Source organism: Lagopus muta, chromosome 1 (assembly GCF_023343835.1).
Source record: "Lagopus muta isolate bLagMut1 chromosome 1, bLagMut1 primary, whole genome shotgun sequence".
Lineage (NCBI taxonomy): Eukaryota > Metazoa > Chordata > Aves > Galliformes > Phasianidae > Lagopus > Lagopus muta.
Window position 1 is genome coordinate 106,214,000 of NC_064433.1, and position 17,230 is coordinate 106,231,229.

The 17,230-nt window shown below is 37.2% G+C and overlaps 1 protein-coding gene across 13 annotated transcripts in view; it reads left to right on the plus strand.

Moving 5' to 3' along the window:
• TTC3 (tetratricopeptide repeat domain 3) overlaps positions 1-17,230 on the plus strand; it is a 60,942-nt gene that overhangs the window by 16,011 nt on the left and 27,701 nt on the right. For 12 of the 13 annotated variants that reach the window (XM_048927092.1, XM_048927101.1, XM_048927056.1 and 9 more), the window contains 9 exons: positions 634-688; positions 6,153-6,213; positions 9,722-9,788; positions 11,717-11,854; positions 12,888-12,968; positions 13,552-13,664; positions 15,242-15,368; positions 16,581-16,703; positions 16,874-16,975. In XM_048927092.1, the coding sequence (XP_048783049.1) occupies positions 634-688; positions 6,153-6,213; positions 9,722-9,788; positions 11,717-11,854; positions 12,888-12,968; positions 13,552-13,664; positions 15,242-15,368; positions 16,581-16,703; positions 16,874-16,975 (867 nt within the window). The other variant, XM_048927149.1, reaches the window with a different exon arrangement.

Here is a 17,230-nt window from a genome sequence, read left to right on the forward strand (position 1 = left end):
ACAAAAGCCTGTAACTCTGCCTTTTAGAATATTACTTTACTGTTAAAGTGCAAAAGTTTTCTGTGTTGTTGTGGATTGAACTCAGCAAATAACCTTCTCAGTTTTTATAGGAGGGTGGGACAGTGAGTGCAGATGACGTGACAGTTAGGAAACTGAAACTAAGGTGCAAAGGCAAAGGGAAGGAAATGTAAGTTGGAATAACTTGCTGGAAAGGACAGTGAGCTCCAGAACGTACAAGAAGTGCTTAAAGTTCTTGACTATCTTCTGAGAGCTTGAATCTGCCTTTGTGCATGTGAATCTTCATAATGTAGGTCTGTATGAATTTATCTTTAGGAATGTTACTTCAAAAAAGCTGGCATTTTTAGGTAATGTGAATTGTTATGAAACTAGAGAAAAGTGTGAGTATGGTTTGATTAATTGAAATTTTCTTAGGGGATGTAGTATATGATATAATTGTGATTTCATTGTTGAAATTGTAATTTGTAATGTAATTGTAATTTCCACATAGTACTGAAATGAGGAAATCAGTTTTTAGATTTAAAGATTGTTTCTGTTAATATGCAGTGAGATGACTATGAAGCTTGAGTAATTATTATTTTCTCTGTGAAACCAAACTACTGTATTTGGCATTAGGTGACCAACATGCCCAGGACAGAAAACAAAGTGTGTTCTCTGGACTTTCCACCAAGTGAGTTTGTTTTATCGTTTATCAAGTCTGGGTCAGTTCTTCCTTCACTGCTGTTGTTATTAATAAGCAAGTTTATATAGTGCCATTTTCACAACAATAAGCTATTGTGTTGGTTTTGTTTTCCTGTTAGGTGCATTTACTTAGTTACTCCTATTTCTATGTCTTACTTCCTTTCCTCTTTTGTGGTTTCAGTCTGATTTATACAGATGATCTGGGAATTTAAAGTGAAACTGAAAAGTAAAATGCTGAGTCAGAGGCTGGAAATAACTTTCCTTGTTTTAAGATTGTTTTTGGATCTAAAAGGAATTAAAATTAAGAGAAAGATGTGTTATTGTTTTAGTATTCATAATTTGTTTATGATTACTAAAAGCTCCATATCGTCTTCAAGAAAATAATCTTGCAGTTAGAGAGAGAGGATATTACAAACTATTTGACAGAATGTTTTTCTATGAGCTTCAAGAAGAGGAAGCTGGTATGTTTTATTGTTCGTGTGTTTCTTTAAATTAAAAGAACACTTTTGTAGAAGGACATCCTAACCCCAAATATATCACAGTCCTGGAATTACCTTCCCATGGTGAGCGTGTTCGTTTTAAGCAGGAGCAGCTCTCATCTTCAAAGTGAATTCTCCTGAGCTTTGCCTGCTTTTATCATCTGGTGAACCTATTTGAATTAAAAATGCCTAAGAGACTTGTCTGACATCCAGAAATTATTGTTAGTTATAAGGTTTATGTAGAATATTTTTTGTCTTACTGGACCCAGGTGCGTGTCTGTGTTGTATTCCCTCCATTGATCTCTGTTGCAGTGGGTCCTTCTATAGTTCTGACCAGGGAGAAGTCTGCAGGTTGATGAAGTGCTCAGTTGTGCTCTTCTGTAGACCTCACATGCTTGAATACTTAGCTGAACAGATGCCAAAGTATGAAGCATCTCAAAAATTGATCTTAGGAAACCAATAAAGATATATTACAAAATATTATTTAAAAACCAGTAGTAGGAAAAAATAATCCGGATTTATACACTTTGGATGTATGCAAATATCTTGAAGTACTAATTAATTTATAATGAAATAGAAAACGTAGAAAGATTTCAAAGAAAAAGTCAAGGCTAATTTGTTGAGAGGTTGTTAAGTGGTAGTGTCAGGAAAGTGGATTTATTAGCTGGTGTGCAATGAGCCTATCCACACATGCTCAGGGGGGATGCTGCTTTTTTATGGGGGATTGAGCACTGCTGGAAGTTCTCACAAATCAAGCACTGCATTTATGAATTGAATTCCCAAATACATATCTAATACAGAAGAAAAACCTACTACCTTCGTAAGGTTAAACAATCCATACTCTGTCATCTGTTGGCTACTTTCCTGGCTGTCTGTGCTTCTGTGGGGTTATTTTGTGGGTATTCAGCAACCCTGATGGTTGTTTGGGGAATGTTCCTCTTTTTTTTTTTTTTTTTTTTTTTTTTTAATCTGATCTGGTCATGTAAGAACAAGCTGAAAAGTTTTCCAATTCCCAGTTCTCCAAGTGGAGCCAATTCTCCTTGATTAATCAGATAACATTGCTGGCTAGGACATGTTGCTGTAGTAGAATCAGAAGATCCTCTGTTTGTGTTGATTAAGCACAGACAGTACCCCCCTGTTTTCCTAGAGAAGATTATGTCCATTACCTGTATTTTCCCATTTGAAAGTTTCTAAATATCTAACATAATGTGGGTAGCATTATTAAAGGAGAGAATAGCGTACACTCCCAGGATCTAAAGCACACAGATTTTATACATTGTAACAGGTGAATATTCATACAGTTTCCATGAGGTGCCCACCTGTTCCTAGAATTGCTGTACATATTAAAATCTAATTAAAATCTAAGGTGACAGGATGAGGAGAAATGGCCTCAAGTTGTGCCAGGGTAAGTTTAGGTTGGATATCAGGAAAAACTTCTTTACAGAAAGGGTTGTAAATCACTGGAATAGGCTCCCCAGGGAGGTGGTTGAGTCACCATCCCTGGATGTGTTTAAAAACCGTTTGGATGTGGTGCTCAGGGACATGATTTAGTGGAGGGCTGTTAGAGTTAGGGTAGGATGGTTAGGTCATGGTTGGACTCGGTGATCTTCAAGGTCTTTTCCAATCTGAGCAATTCTATGATTAATGCTTCAAACGTGCTGTGTTAGTATGGATTTTTGGTGAGGGGGTCTTTGGTGGTCCTGAGGTTGCATGGGGAGGTGTTATCCAGGCAAAAGATTGTGTGCTAGGCCAGATCCCATAGATGGTCAGGAACTTATTTACAAAAAAACAAGTCTGTTAACTAGGTTTCTGATTAGCAGTTTAACCTTGTTAGGCTGCCTGTACTATCAATTTTCAGTTGATAATACAGCGTACCTCCTCGAGGCTTGTGGAATGTTGAGAATCTGCTGTTAGGCTCCAGATGTCCCATTTATCTAGGAAGGAAAAAAAAAAAAAAAAAAAGTCAGTTTGCTGAGGAGCTTGAATTAATTGCTGAAGGCCCTGAATTTATTTCCAGGTATCAGTGTTAACAAGAAAAATATGAGATGTACTGTGGCCACAAGGATTTTTGAACAAGTCTGAAGCAACTGACAAGTAAAATGCCTGGGTTCATTTCTTCGTGAACGAGAAGAATAACTCATTTTAGAGAGGTTAAGGAAGAAAGAGGGATAATGAAAGAGTGAATGCAGGGAGAGAACTGCAAATTCTTCCAAGCTGAAGAGATTGTAGGATTATGAAATGTGTTGAAGTCGTTGGGGGGGAAAAAAAAAACCCCGTGAGTGATTCCCTACTTATTCTTTCTATTCTTGCTTCCTCCTCCCCCCTGCTACTCATTATGTCAGTACTGATGTAGAAGGAAACATTTGTTTTGGCTTTGATGTGAAAGGAGGAGTTATGCATTGAATGACTAGCTGATACATGTTTAGTGTGGGTGGGGAAGAACAACTTTCTTTTTCGTATTCTTTGTTTGCAGAAAGGCTTGTGACTTGCAGGAGGTTTCATGTAAAGGAACTTTATGCCACTGTATCTTATTTTAACAGTACTGTCCTTTTTCGTTACGGTTTTTGTTTGCATGTACTATTTTTTTGAGCATGTGTATAGTTCTGTTAAATATATTTGTTTGTCCCTAATGAGAATCTCTATGAAGAGCAGCGCAACCTGTAGTGATACTTTAAAATGTTGGTGGGGTAAGTGAATTATGTTTGCTATTGAATTAAAAGTACTTTTTGACATCTAAAAGTAGTGTCTTCAGAAATGAAAGTAGTGAGTAAATCATGCTCAATTATAATGAAAATAGTTCAGGGATGATCTTAACTTGGTTGTGATCACTCTTACAAGAGTTACACTTGTAAGACTTACAAGTCTTACATTCGTGCAGGAAATTTTTCCCTAAAATCATTTTTATTTATTGGTTTTTAATGTTAAGTTCATTTAGTATGAAGTAATTAGGTGGATTAATTATTTTGTGCAAGGAAAGGTTTTTATTGCTTTATCTTCATTAAGATTTTGTTTTGGATGATATCAGTTCCTTAATGGATAGAAACTTATTCTATTCCCTTCTCTTCATTAAATACTTATCTCCAAATGGTTAACTGATTATATGCTTGAAATGTCTAACTCTGAAAATATTGTTTTCCATCATTTAATTGTCTTTAAATTTAATGTCTTTAGAATTTATAATGACTGTTAGTGTTACTTTGGAGTTTTGAATGTGTGTGAACAGTTTCAGCAGACACCTGTTCATACTCCTGTGTCACTTTCAATAAATGGTTTGTTAAATAGTTCTGAACATATTCAGTCTTCATGACATCTGCATTTTATTTGGATTAATTCAGATTTTCTGTAATGAAGTAGTTTTCAGTGAAAAATCAACCCTATGAGCATGTTGAACATTCTGCTGTCCTGAATGAGATCAGTCAAATGGATAGATCTGTTTTTCTATGATCAATGTATTTTAATATTTTAAAATATTTGCTATATAAATTTAAAATGCAAGTGCATAGAAGACTTTTCTGAGTAACATAAACATTTTAAAGACTAGGTGATTATTGAAGCTTCGTATATGAAATTAACTCCTATTTCATCTTGAACTTTGTGGTAATTGAACAATTGCTCGATTTATTTGGTAGCCATACTTTATTTTGGGGTTCAAGTGCTCTGATAGCTTAAATCCAGGTGCTGGAATGTGTGTTGTTGGTGTGAAGCAGTCCAGTGCTAGGAAACCACAGTCATCAGGAGATGACTAGAAGAGCATAGCTGGAACAGTCTTCTCTTATAGAGAAGATAGAGAAAGGGTTTCCTGTACGTCTTATGAAATGAATTAGGTTTAACTCGCAAAAAAACCTGCCCTCTTCATCTTAATGTAAATAATTTGGAACTCATGTAATGTGTGATGCTCTGCAGTTCTGTAACTGAACTTGTCAGTTGTTTGTTGGTTGCCGGTGCAGAAATCCTACTTTTTGCCTTGCTTGTGAATTGCTTGTTTATCAGAAGGGAGCTCTTCACATAACTGGATTTTTTCACTGTTGCTGTTGAGTCATTAAAGCCTTGTAAAGTTCTAACTGGAAAGTGTTGAAAATTAAACACTTCATGGCTTTGTTACAAGTATGCATATGCACATCCAAGTTTCTTACACTATTTTGTAATTCCATAGAAAACAGTTGAGTTACTTCCTGGTTTTGACCAATTGCATTAAAGCGTTAAAACATTTTTTCTTGTTCCTTGTTCCTAGCGACTTGTTTACTTTGTAGAGCAGGGTAACTAATTAACTACAGATACTGGAAATTCTAGAGTAAGTGAGAGTTTTGCATAGTCCTTGATGCAGTTTCAGAGCTGGAAACTAACCAGTACCATGATAGATTCATTCTTCTTGTTGTAGCCCAGCGGTTTCACATAGTCAAACATTTGTAAGTTACAATCAGGGATGTTTATCTCAATGTGACTCATATGTTAGGAATTCTGATGTTAATGTGGCTTGTACTGGGCTTCTCTAGAAATGTTTTACTGAAGTAGAAGGCTTTCTGTAAAATGTATGTACTTAAGCTTGGATGAAGACACTTTGCAGCCAAAGTGATCCATTATTACCTTTTATAAGTTGTAGTTATCATCTAGTAGTTCAAAATATCAGTGTTGGCTTTGTGTAACATACATGATTTCTTTGGCTTGCAGTCTGCATCAGTAGCTGTTACAGTATTGGAATCAGATCATACATTAGACAATCTCAAGATTATTCTGTTCATTTGAAATATCCATTTCCTTCTGTAGGGTTAGTAAAATTCTATACTTACTACGTAATAAAAATAATATGAAACTTATGTTGTAACACTCTGGCTTTTTAAAGAACTTCTCAATTCTACTAGCTCTGAATATTGTAATATTTTAGATCTGTTATTTATAATACGAGTTTTACATTTATCTTTTATTTTTTCATATGATGGTCATTGTGTTTGAAATACTTCTTTTTTCCCATTGCAGGACAAAGTCACCAATACAAAGGAAGGTCGAAGAACAAACCTGGTGAACCTGAGAAGAAACAGTAAGAATTTTTAAAGTTATTTAGTAGAACTAAAATTACTTTTTATCATTGAGTCATGAAGCAATCAAAGGGCTACAGAAGCTTTAACATGCTGCTTGTTCTTTGCTTTTTAATTTTCTTTTTCTTGGATAAGAACAAATTTTACCTCTTAAATCTAGTGTAGAAATGAATTATAGTGAATATGTAGGTTGCTCCAAAAGAAATACCTCCTATTTGTTTCCATGGAAATTGCAACGGATACAAAGAACGTGATAACACTATTTGATAGAGAAAATTCTCAGCTACAGAACTCTCATTTTCAGCAAAGTCACTATCATTAGCTACTCATTCTCATCAGTGATGAGTGAGAGCCTGCATTCTGTGCTCGTAAAAATCTTCACCACTGAAAGTGATTCAGTGCTTCACAGCTGCTCTGACAGGGTTATTGCTAGGGAAAATGTTGCCTATCTTCATTGTCTGAAGCAGATGAAAGTCAGAAGGCACCAAATCCATGTTGTAGGTGTAGTAGGACAGTCCTACTAGCCACATGCTCCACTGTCCTCAAACAGGTATGGGGCCCCTAGCATTACTGTATTGCAAGAGAAAGGCCAGAGAAGAAAATAACCTGACTCTGGAAGTTGAAGTCTTCAGCCTAGTTGTCATTGCAGTGTAGTGGTCAGAGTTGATGGTTTGTGTGGGTTCCAGGAAATCCAGAAAGATCACCTCTTTCCTATCCCAAAAGACATGGCACATCACCTTACCTGTTGAGGGCTGCATCTTGAACTTTTTCTTCAGTGGGGAATTCACATGTCACCAGTCAGTGGACTGTCGTTCTGGCTCCAGCTCGTACTGGTGACACCACATTTCATCACCAGTAATGATATGATTCAAGAAATTGTTACCTTCAGCCTCATAGGTTCAGTAGATCCTGAAAAATGTGCATGCAGTGTTCTTCCCGTTCCCATGTGAGCATTCATGGGTCTCGCCTGGTGCAAACTGTGATATTCCCGTGTCACCACCATTGTTCCCAGTGCAGTGAAGTTGACTTTCACTTCCTTAGACAGTTCTCTGGTTGTAATCTGCCAGTTTGCACAGATGAGCTGACTGAGATGCTTTTCATTTTGTGGTGTGGCAGCTATGCATGGCCCATCCAGAATGTGGCTAGTCCTTCGTGCTGCCGTTGCCACTGCTGAAATGCACCATGTGCTGCCCTACTGTGCTCACATCCACTGTTTGGTCTCCATCAACATTCAGCAAGTGTCAGTGAGTGTCAATGGGTGCTGTTTTTTTCCACTTCTAGAAATGCTATGTGGTGCCTGCATACTGAAAATCTGTGTCCAGTAGAATGTCAGACAAAGTGATTAAAGCTGGTAGTTCAACTTACCTTTGTAATAAAGGATTGGTATGAAAAGAAGACAACTGAATAAAGTATAGCTGAAAACTGATAAAACAATTCTTAATTAAAACTAATATACACTATTGTGTGTTTATATTGTTTATATCCTCTTCAGAATATAATTCAGGTTAAGACAGCAGATTGAAGTTCCCAATATTCCAACTTCATGAAGAAATGGAATTCTTATTTGAAAACTAAATATTTTATGAATCTCAGTTGAACTTTAGAAAAGGAAGGCATAAACTTAATCTCTGCTACTGTTTTTTTTTTTTTAAAAAGTTTCCCATAAGCAAAACATGTGACATAGCTTACCAATACAATGTGTTTCCTTTGCAGCAGAAGATAATAGCAATCTTGTTCTTATTGTTACATTCAAACTTATGTCACAGCATAACTCAGGCAATATCTTGTTTTCGAGGTCTCTTTGTACTGTTTGTTCTGTGTGCCAAATCATCTTTGAAACCTTTTTCATTCTTCCTGCACTTAGTCAAAATAAGAGATTTGACCATGAAGAGAGCATTCTAAGTCAGTTTGTTTGCTAGTAGAAAAGAAGTTGTACTTAAAGAAGTTCTTTAGTACTTTCACATAACTTGCATCTTGGCATGAAGTACACTGCTGCCTAATCTTTAGAATGTGGATACCTTTCTTGAATGTTAATCAATATGTTTAATGGTTTGGAGCCAGTATTAAATCAATTGGTGTGAACAGCACTATAGACTTTATGTGCAAAACACGTGCTTCCATACATTCTAAAATTTAAGAGTGTGAAAAATGTGGGATGAGACTAATTGTGCTCTAACTACGTTCTTGGTTATGAGCTTCTTGAGCTGATATTTTCATTTTGTGTTCGCATAGGGGATACAGCAAAAGAGATTGTTTACATTGACATAGAAAAGTTGAGCTTCCATTAAGTGTTGTTTGTCGAAGTGTGGATTTCTTACCTTGAAGAGGGGGCAAGCCTTTAGGAAACCAAGGACCTGAACTGGACTACCTGTAGTCCAAATTAAAGTGTCACCATGAAACCTATCATCTTATCTGCATTTTTATATTCTTTTGTGTTCTTTTGTTTGTATAATTCTTTTTTTTTCCCCCCCTCTGTTACTCTTTTTGAATACCATGCAGCTGGAGCAGCTGAAACCTTCACGTGGCAGAGGTCCTTTATTCCATTTAACTTGGTTGCCTCTGAGTTGTTTCTTCTTTCAGTTTAGTGGGGAAATAAGCCTTGAACTTTAGAAGTCACTATGGGAACAAGTTCTCTTTGAAGTAATAGAACCATCTACAAAATTGCTTCTCTCACAGTAAAGCTTCAGACTTGGGAAAATACAGTATTTCCTAACAAGGGAGGTGTGTGGTCAGTTACAGTCAAATCTCCACTTTTGTAATTAGCAAGTTGCTTGGCTTCAAAAATAATTGAGGATCCTTTGACACTCTAAAGCATTTTTCCCAGGAGGTGAGTGATGCCTTTGAATGTGGGACAGAGCTAAATGTATATTGGACAATATAGTACCATTGAGGACTGAGTTGCAATGTTAGCACTGGGGATTTGATTTAGAGTTTCAAGCAGTACTCTGCCTCTGAATTATGCTTTCTCTGTTGATCAGTTGTGCGTTGACTTTGTGCTCCAGCAGGAGAAAACAAATAGCTGGAAAGAACTCCTTTCTTCTCTTCTGTGTTTTCCTTGCCTGCGCTCTGCCAAACTGCCATGTGTAATTGATATTAAGTAGATGTTGTGATTAAATAAAGGATCTTGTACTCAGAAAAAGGGGAAGAGGCCTAAAGTGTTCTTTAACCTTTGATGTTGGAAAGTCACCCGGATAGATCCTTCATGAAAACAGTTCAATAAGGTAGAGAAGATCAAATAATATGACTAAAATCATGGAGAAAGCCTCTACTTCCCTGAAGCCCTAGTGAATCCTAGGCCATAAGGTTGAATAGTGTTGTAATCCTTTGTAAAATTCCAGTACTACTTATTGCTGTTGTGGCAGAGTGTGCTGTGATAACCTCTGTCATATAGGCTAGTGTGTGATGTTGGTGATAAAAGTACAGGTGCTTCTGTTTCTCGAGAGTTTAGGTACATGTAAAGCACATCTACAAATCTACAAATTCATAATACCCTTGTCCTGTTGTTTGTAGGGATCACCTTGATTTGAAGATAGAGTCTAAAACCATCCAAGATAAACTCTTCTGTACTGTGCACCAGGTAACTTGGGGAATTACTTAGCATATGACCTTAACTGTAAATGATTTGTTTCCTTTTAGTAATGTCCAGAATCCTAGTTCACTCAAAAACCTAGCATTTCACATTTAGCCTGATTTTTATCAGGGAACAAGGATCATATGATAGCACTGATTTATGCTGTTTCATTGCTGGTAGCCCTTTTTACTTCTCCTTTCCCCTTTCCACCACTATCTAGCCTTAATTTGGCAAAAAGGCAGCTGTCTTAGTCATGGTCCATGCTGAAATACTGTGTGCAAAATATTGTCTAGTTAGGAAAAAGAAAACTTCTGTGTGTGTGACCCTGAAGAAAATGCAACAAGATTATTTTTATTTGGCATCAGGAGAAGTCTCTGTGGTTTCATAACTTCTCTCAGAATTACTTAATGCCTAAATACTTATAACCTTACTAGCTATGTTTCAAATGCATGTTTTTAATGCTGAGATCATTGGGGGTTTATGCATCCATTTATCTGATAACCACCAAATACTCCGTACTTACAGTGCGTAGTTTATTTGGACAGTTAGTTCATCTTTAGATCAAACTTTTTTCATCCAACTGAAAGAACTTAATCAGAAATCTGCTACAGAAAAATTAAGCTTAGTTTGAATGGAATATGAATGGAGGTGTTCTCTGGTGTTCATGCTTGCACATGACAGCAGTGTTATTTTATTCAAATTTGGGGGTTGGAGATTCATGATCCTTGAGGATCCCTTCCGACCCTGGCCATGCTGTTTTTGTATATAGGTTGCTTCAAAAGTAACGCTTCATTTATTTCCATGAAAACTACAACAAAGAGCACAATAATACTGCTTGATAGAGCAAATTCTCAGCTACAAAAATACTATGTCAACACACTCACCGCCACTATTTGTTTTTGCCACTGATGAACAGGAGCCTCCATGCTGTGCTTATAAAAAATCTGTCCCAGTGCAGGTGACCCACTGTTTCTCTTGCCACTGCTGGGACACCACCCAGTGCCTCACTGTGCTCACATCCACTTTTTGGTCTCCAGTGTTCAGCAAGCATCAATGAATGTCAGTGGGTGCCATTTTTTCTACATGCAGTTGTTCAGTAACACCCCTTTGTTTTATATATCCATGTCAGATGCCATCTTGTCAGAGCACCCCTTTGCTGCCATCTATCACATGGCAACAAAATTTAATGGAATATTGATGGGAAAGTTCACCCTCTGCTGCTCTTACCACCAACATTCGTCTCTGTTGTTGTGAGCCAACATAATAGAAGACACTGCTTTCAGAGCAGCCCTTGTGTTTGTCCTTTGTAGCTCGGTATCACGATGAAAACAAAACATGATCAAATATCATGGATGATCCATAAAGTACATTCTGGACATCCATTAGTTTTAGCATGCCAAAATGTTAATTCAGTTCACAGGAATACAGGAATTACAAAGTTATTGTAATCGTTAACCAGTCACTTTTTCTTGTTTGGTTTTGCTTGTGCTAGAGAAGCTTCTTAAATGATCAGAAGTATTTGTACGTTAGCACGATAATCTGCTTTCTGAAGCTAGCATTGTGTTTTGTGTTTAGGTAGATGAAGGGAACAGAAGTTTCTAATTCTTCAATTGTTTGTATTAAAGTCTTACTGCTGGCAGCTTCCCTAGACTTAAGTAGGGAACTGTAATGAAATTTTGATAACCTAATGCAATATGAAGCCTTCAAGCATTAACTTGTAACCTAAATGGAGAAACAGCAAGGTGGGAAAAGTAATTCTCAGCTCTTTGGAAATACATTTGTGCACAAGGAATGTATAAGTGGGGGGAAAGCATATCTGCATTTTGCTATACAAAGTAATAAGATAATGCTTTACTTGAATTTGATGTTTCTGAAGAAGAGGGGAGAAAAGATGCTGTTTTCATTTTGAGTAGCTGCTTTCTTAAACGTTATAGGTGGATTCAGCTATGTTGCTTGAAGTGGTTAAATCCCTCATTCATGATGGTTATACAGCCTTGATGGACCAGAGGTGTCACAGTGCTGAACAGATGTTCTCACAATTGTTGAATATTATTGATCCTTCAGAATTAAAGGTAAATTGGAAGGAATTAATTTATATATTAAGGTAATTGAGCTGTATGCTTTCAATACTTTGTCGTATGTGAATTTGTCATCTGTCATTCTTTCCCTCCACCAAAATAAATCATTATTATTGAATTGTTGCCCATCACACTGACTACATGATGACTACGTTGCAGTATGTGTGTCAAGGAGCTTAAAAGTGAGAGAAATAGAGAACAGGGTAATTATGGGATCATATGATGTATCTTTGTAATGCTCAGTGTACGTGTGCATTTCTAGATGAAATTTTAAAAGTATCTGTCAAAATGTTGAATATGCAACGATTGCCCTGATAGCTTAACCTCTACTGATTGTGTTATAGAGTGAAAAGCATTTATATTGTTCTTGTCAGGTGATTCCTTGATGCAAGTATTAGAATTTCTGAGTGCGTGTGTGTAGCCGTTCTGCCCCTGAGCCATTTGTCATCCTGGATTTCTTAAAAGACAGCATCAAACAAGCAATAAAAAAAAAAAACAAAACTTGATATGTAGTGCTAGGTTTTATGTGACCATCTCTCTGCATGTGTACTTCAAGCTGGCTGTATCATAGTGCCAAGAGCAAGACTGTACTAACTGCATTACCAGGCAAATAATGCACCAATCCATCTGGAATTGTGACCTAGTTTATTAGGTAGAAAAGAAGTCTGAGATAAGGTGTTTGTGGGTTTTTTTCCTCTGTTTTTGTTTTTCAAATAAAAAGAAACAATTCTAAACATGACATCTAGCCAAGGTACGTTGTGCTACATGTAGTCAACATACTAGGCTGTAGTATTTCTAAAAGCAGACACTTCAGGATGTATCATTTTGAAATAATTAAGGCTGCCAAATGGCTGAGATAAAGGTGTAGTTAGCCTTCACTCTTTATGTCAAATGCAACATTAATGTGCTTGAAAGCTATGATAGTTTTCTACGCCTGCTGTAGATCTTCAATTCACAGTGGTCACTAATGTACTCTTTACTAGCCGAGTGTTTTTGTGCTATTTCTCTAATTTGATTTTAATTGCAGCAATTGAATCTTCGTATTATTAATTATGTTGTAATCATCTATGGACATGCCACTTCTCTTCTTGGAATAGGACAGCCTGAGGTATGACATTAAGCCACTATCTTGCTTTTTATTTGAAGTTCTAGTTCAGATGGTTGGTCATCCATTTTTGTCTTAGCTCTTAACAGACATAAGATGAGTTGGGAAGGAGAGCTTTTATCACGGGTTGTAAAGTCATGTTTTGTAGGATTGGGTCTTCAATAGTTGTGGACAAATTAAACTACCAAATAAGAAAATTTCTTTTTAAAGTTTCAAGTTAGATTCTTAAGTATCAGTTAAGTGGTCAGTTATTTTTCTTCATCTTTGTTGTAATGTAGTTATGTAGTATTCTTTATTTATTAAAAAAAAAAAAAAAAAGTCGTTCTCTTACCTACAGTGCTGTTTACAAATATTCAGTGTCTTTCAGTGAGTTGAAAACTAACTGGTCATTTGTAGCTCAATAATCTCTTTACTTTTTAGATCCCTTGTTTTTAAAGTCCTTTATGCATGAACCTAAAGTTGCTTAATTTCTTTTTTTGCCCTTAGGACAAATCAAACAATAGGGCATACTGCAGGAAAAATAAGAGGAAAAAACCAGAAAGTTGCTGTCTAAATATCTCATGTTTGTCTTAAATTTATTTCCAAGGCATTGATGAAGGCTGAAGACCAGTTTAAAAGAATAATTGTACATTACCAGGAAGAAAGATTTGATTGTCTGGCATACTACGGAATTGGAAAAGTATACCTCAGACAAAACCGGTCAGTGTAAAATAAAACTTCAGTATTGGATATAAAAGCTCTTTTCATTTGAGAAATGCATGTATGAGTTGTTTATTTTTGTTTCAGATTTTTTGTAATTAGTCTTTGTTAATCAACAAATTCAAGTATCAGGGTGATTTGTTACAACTTCAGTTTTGTTGATGTTACCATGTAATAGAAAATAAAATGTAATAGAAGCAGTTGAATCCAGCAGTCTCCATGGTGTGGGGATGTGACTGACCAGCACGCCTCCACAGTGGAGATGAGCTCTTAGGCAAAGAAAATGATGAGCTTGGGATGCAGGCATTGGAGAGAAAGCTGAACTTATTGCATGATCAGGGAGGATGAAGAGTAACCTTGGTTTTAGCCAAGACAGCTGTACCAGTGAGTCATTAAGTTCCCTGAGATAAATAGCAAAGAGATTCCTGAGCTAGGTAGAGGGAAGAGTGTATAGATGGCTCAACCTGATCCAGCGTGTGAAAACTGGACAATTAACCAGCTTTGAAGAGAGCAGCAGGCTTGAACTGGCATCAGCCTACATATTCCTTCCTGGAAACTGGAAATGCCTGGCATTGTGACAGTGAGCACAGAGAGACTAGTAATGGGAACCATGATTGTACTATGATTCAACTGCGTATTGCAGTTACTGTGTTACACTTGTGTCATGATTTCAGTATATTGCTCCACTAAATCAAGATCTCATGAATTGCCTATGGCAGAATGACGTTGGATGCCACTGCACGCACTTCCTGCCAGACAAAGCCCCAGTCATTGCTATGTAAAGACAATACAATGCCAAATTTATCAAATAAGTAAGTTTAACGTCAAACATTCAACCCTCTTGTGGAATATCTGCATGAACCTGGTCAGAACGTGCTGGACTCTGTGAGAGGATTCTTCCTTCCTGCTGCTGCAGTGTAGCCAAGTTCTCTGCAAGGCACAGGAGGTGACTGTGACAAGTCCTGTGGATGTGACTGCTCCTTCCCATTGCAGTTTTGGCTGGCAGGGAGGCTGCATTTGTTTTGAAGAGGTGCACATGTTATCACAACTGCCCAAGAGGCTACCACAGTCAGGGTACCAACCATGTAACAGTGTCTGAAGGCAGGTAAAACTGTAATACAGAGAGCAGTGTCCTCTGCTTCCTCTCTGGCAGGTAGAGATCAAAGGTCACTAGTGAAAATTCCTATGATCTCACTCTCCAGATTGTTGAGCACATCCATCTTCTTGGGTCTCTTGAACATTAGTGCAGGCTCTCAGTCTGCCTAATAGCCATGGATGGGCTCTGGGACTCTATTCAGCCACGGCCTCAGGCCATGACTCTTTTATGCAGAATAGCCTTTTTTCCCAGATAACTTAATGCTCTTACATTCTATGTACTCTCACCGTTATTGCTGCTTCTTTCTTGAATCATAGAATGAATTATGAAAGAATTATGAGCCATGTAAGAGGCATTGATATATGATCACAGAATTGTAGGGGTTGGAAGGGACCTCTAGAGATCATTGAGACCAGCCCCCCTGCCAAAGCAGGTTCCCTACACCAGGTAATCTGAACATTTTACCTGTTTTAAATTTCAGATTTTCAGATGCGCTCAATCAGTTTATGAAATCACAAACCATGATTAATCGTAAGATTGTACCTGGAGTATTAACTTGGCCCACGACATCTCAGGTGATTGAAGAAACACGAACAGAGAATTTACAGGTATGTTTAAAAACAAAAAGAACAGTGCTGTTCTCTCAAATGGTCTTTCCAGAAAAAAAGGAAAAAGGATGTATTACACAGAGCTTTGTAGTGTGACTTCTGTGTCATCTTTACTTTGTTCCTCACCTCACATTGTCAAGGCCAAAGAAAGCGGTGAACAGAAGCAGGGAGAGATTCAACATGGAGAAGCCAGTGCAGCACTTCTTTTCTTGAGCACTGTCAACTCAAAGGCTGGTGTTCGTAGAGAAGAGCTCTGTTTACGGTGGCTCTTAGAAAGCATGCTATTTAAATCATAAACTCTGTTTAAGAGTCTGTGCTTGGGTATTTTTATGTAATAATGTAGTTCTGATCTTAAACTTTGTTTTGGGTAGATATAAAGGCTGTATGAGAGTAAAGCTAGAGAGAACAAATTAGAACTTAGAATTAGCAAAATTGTGTGATATGTATTCCAAAAATGAGGCTTTCTGTAGTTCTTGGTAACTGATTGTATTGGGGGCTGTATGGTAAAATTCCTTGTTTGAGTAAAAAACTCTGTGGCTATAGGATTAAAAACTGTGTTGCATTGAAAAGCTTTAAAATTCCTTCTATGATTATTGCTGATGATTGTTATTACAGAGACTCTTGGAGAGTGTCATACAAATATCTGGAGGCTGTGATTGGGCATTTATTTATTTCTAATAGTGTTTTATTAATTTCACGCCAGTTCCAACGCCATGGAACTTGTACATACTTTGCACAAAGCCACTGTAATGTACCTCACACACTCCTGAGGGAGACCTCATTAGCTCCATTGCAGAGCCAGGTCTGAGCTGTTCCTGGGAATGTACTTAATGTTATAACCCAGATCCCAGAGGTGGTATGAAATGGCAGGAACAAGCAGTCAATTTTCATCATGTTATGTTGGGGTTGTCTGGGTTATCATTTTTGCTAATTGAATATATGAGTATTCACATGCTATTGGAATTGTTAAGCTTGTATAAACCTGCATGCAGGGAAGTATACTCAGTTGATAGCAGTTCAAATGAACTTCAATATTTTGGTGTACAAGGACAATCTTGCATGGCTTTCACTATGAGAGAGTTGTTCTTTTGCTATTAGTTGCCTGCTGTTCAAAAAGAGGTGTCTGTTTCACTGCAAAGTTCCTTAGAAGAAAACAATTGATCTTCTGTTGGTGTCTGTGCAATTTCTCTTCTATCGCTTTGTGTTTTTCAGTTGTTCTTAAAGAATTGCATTGAGGAATGCAAGTTCCCTCCAGAACCAGATGCAGTTTGTCGCTATCAGCATTGCCGTGGCAACTCCAAAATCCAAATATTTTTTACAGATCCAGACTTCAAGGTACATCTTAGTTCAAAAAGATTTGGGAAATGAAACTTTCTATCTTCCTGCTTTCAGTCCTTTTCCATATTAGAGAGCTATGAACACAACATTTTATCGTGTCTTCAGTTAAGTTGTGCACTGTTCTGTGTTTTTAAAGATGCTAAACTTGTACTATTTTCCACTGCTAGGGTTTTATACGTATTACTTGCTGTCAGCGGTGTAGAGTGGAGTTTCATACCAGCTGTTGGAAAAAGTTGAAAACTGCAAACTACAGTGATAAGAATGACAAGGTAAGAGCTGTGTTAGACTAGAAGCATTTTATTTCTTCTTTGTCCGGTCAGTATTACAACATTCTTTTTGTTTGTGATAAGTGAGGTGCTACAGCTACATATTTTACTCATATGACAGGAAGAGAGGAAAGAGGATTCTATTGCTGAATGGCCTAATATGCAAAGCTTGGCAAAGCTTGCTTTCATTTACAGAAGAGAGGCCTGGATGTGGTTAGCCTGTTTTTCTGGCGTTATGTCCTTACATGAGAAAATTTA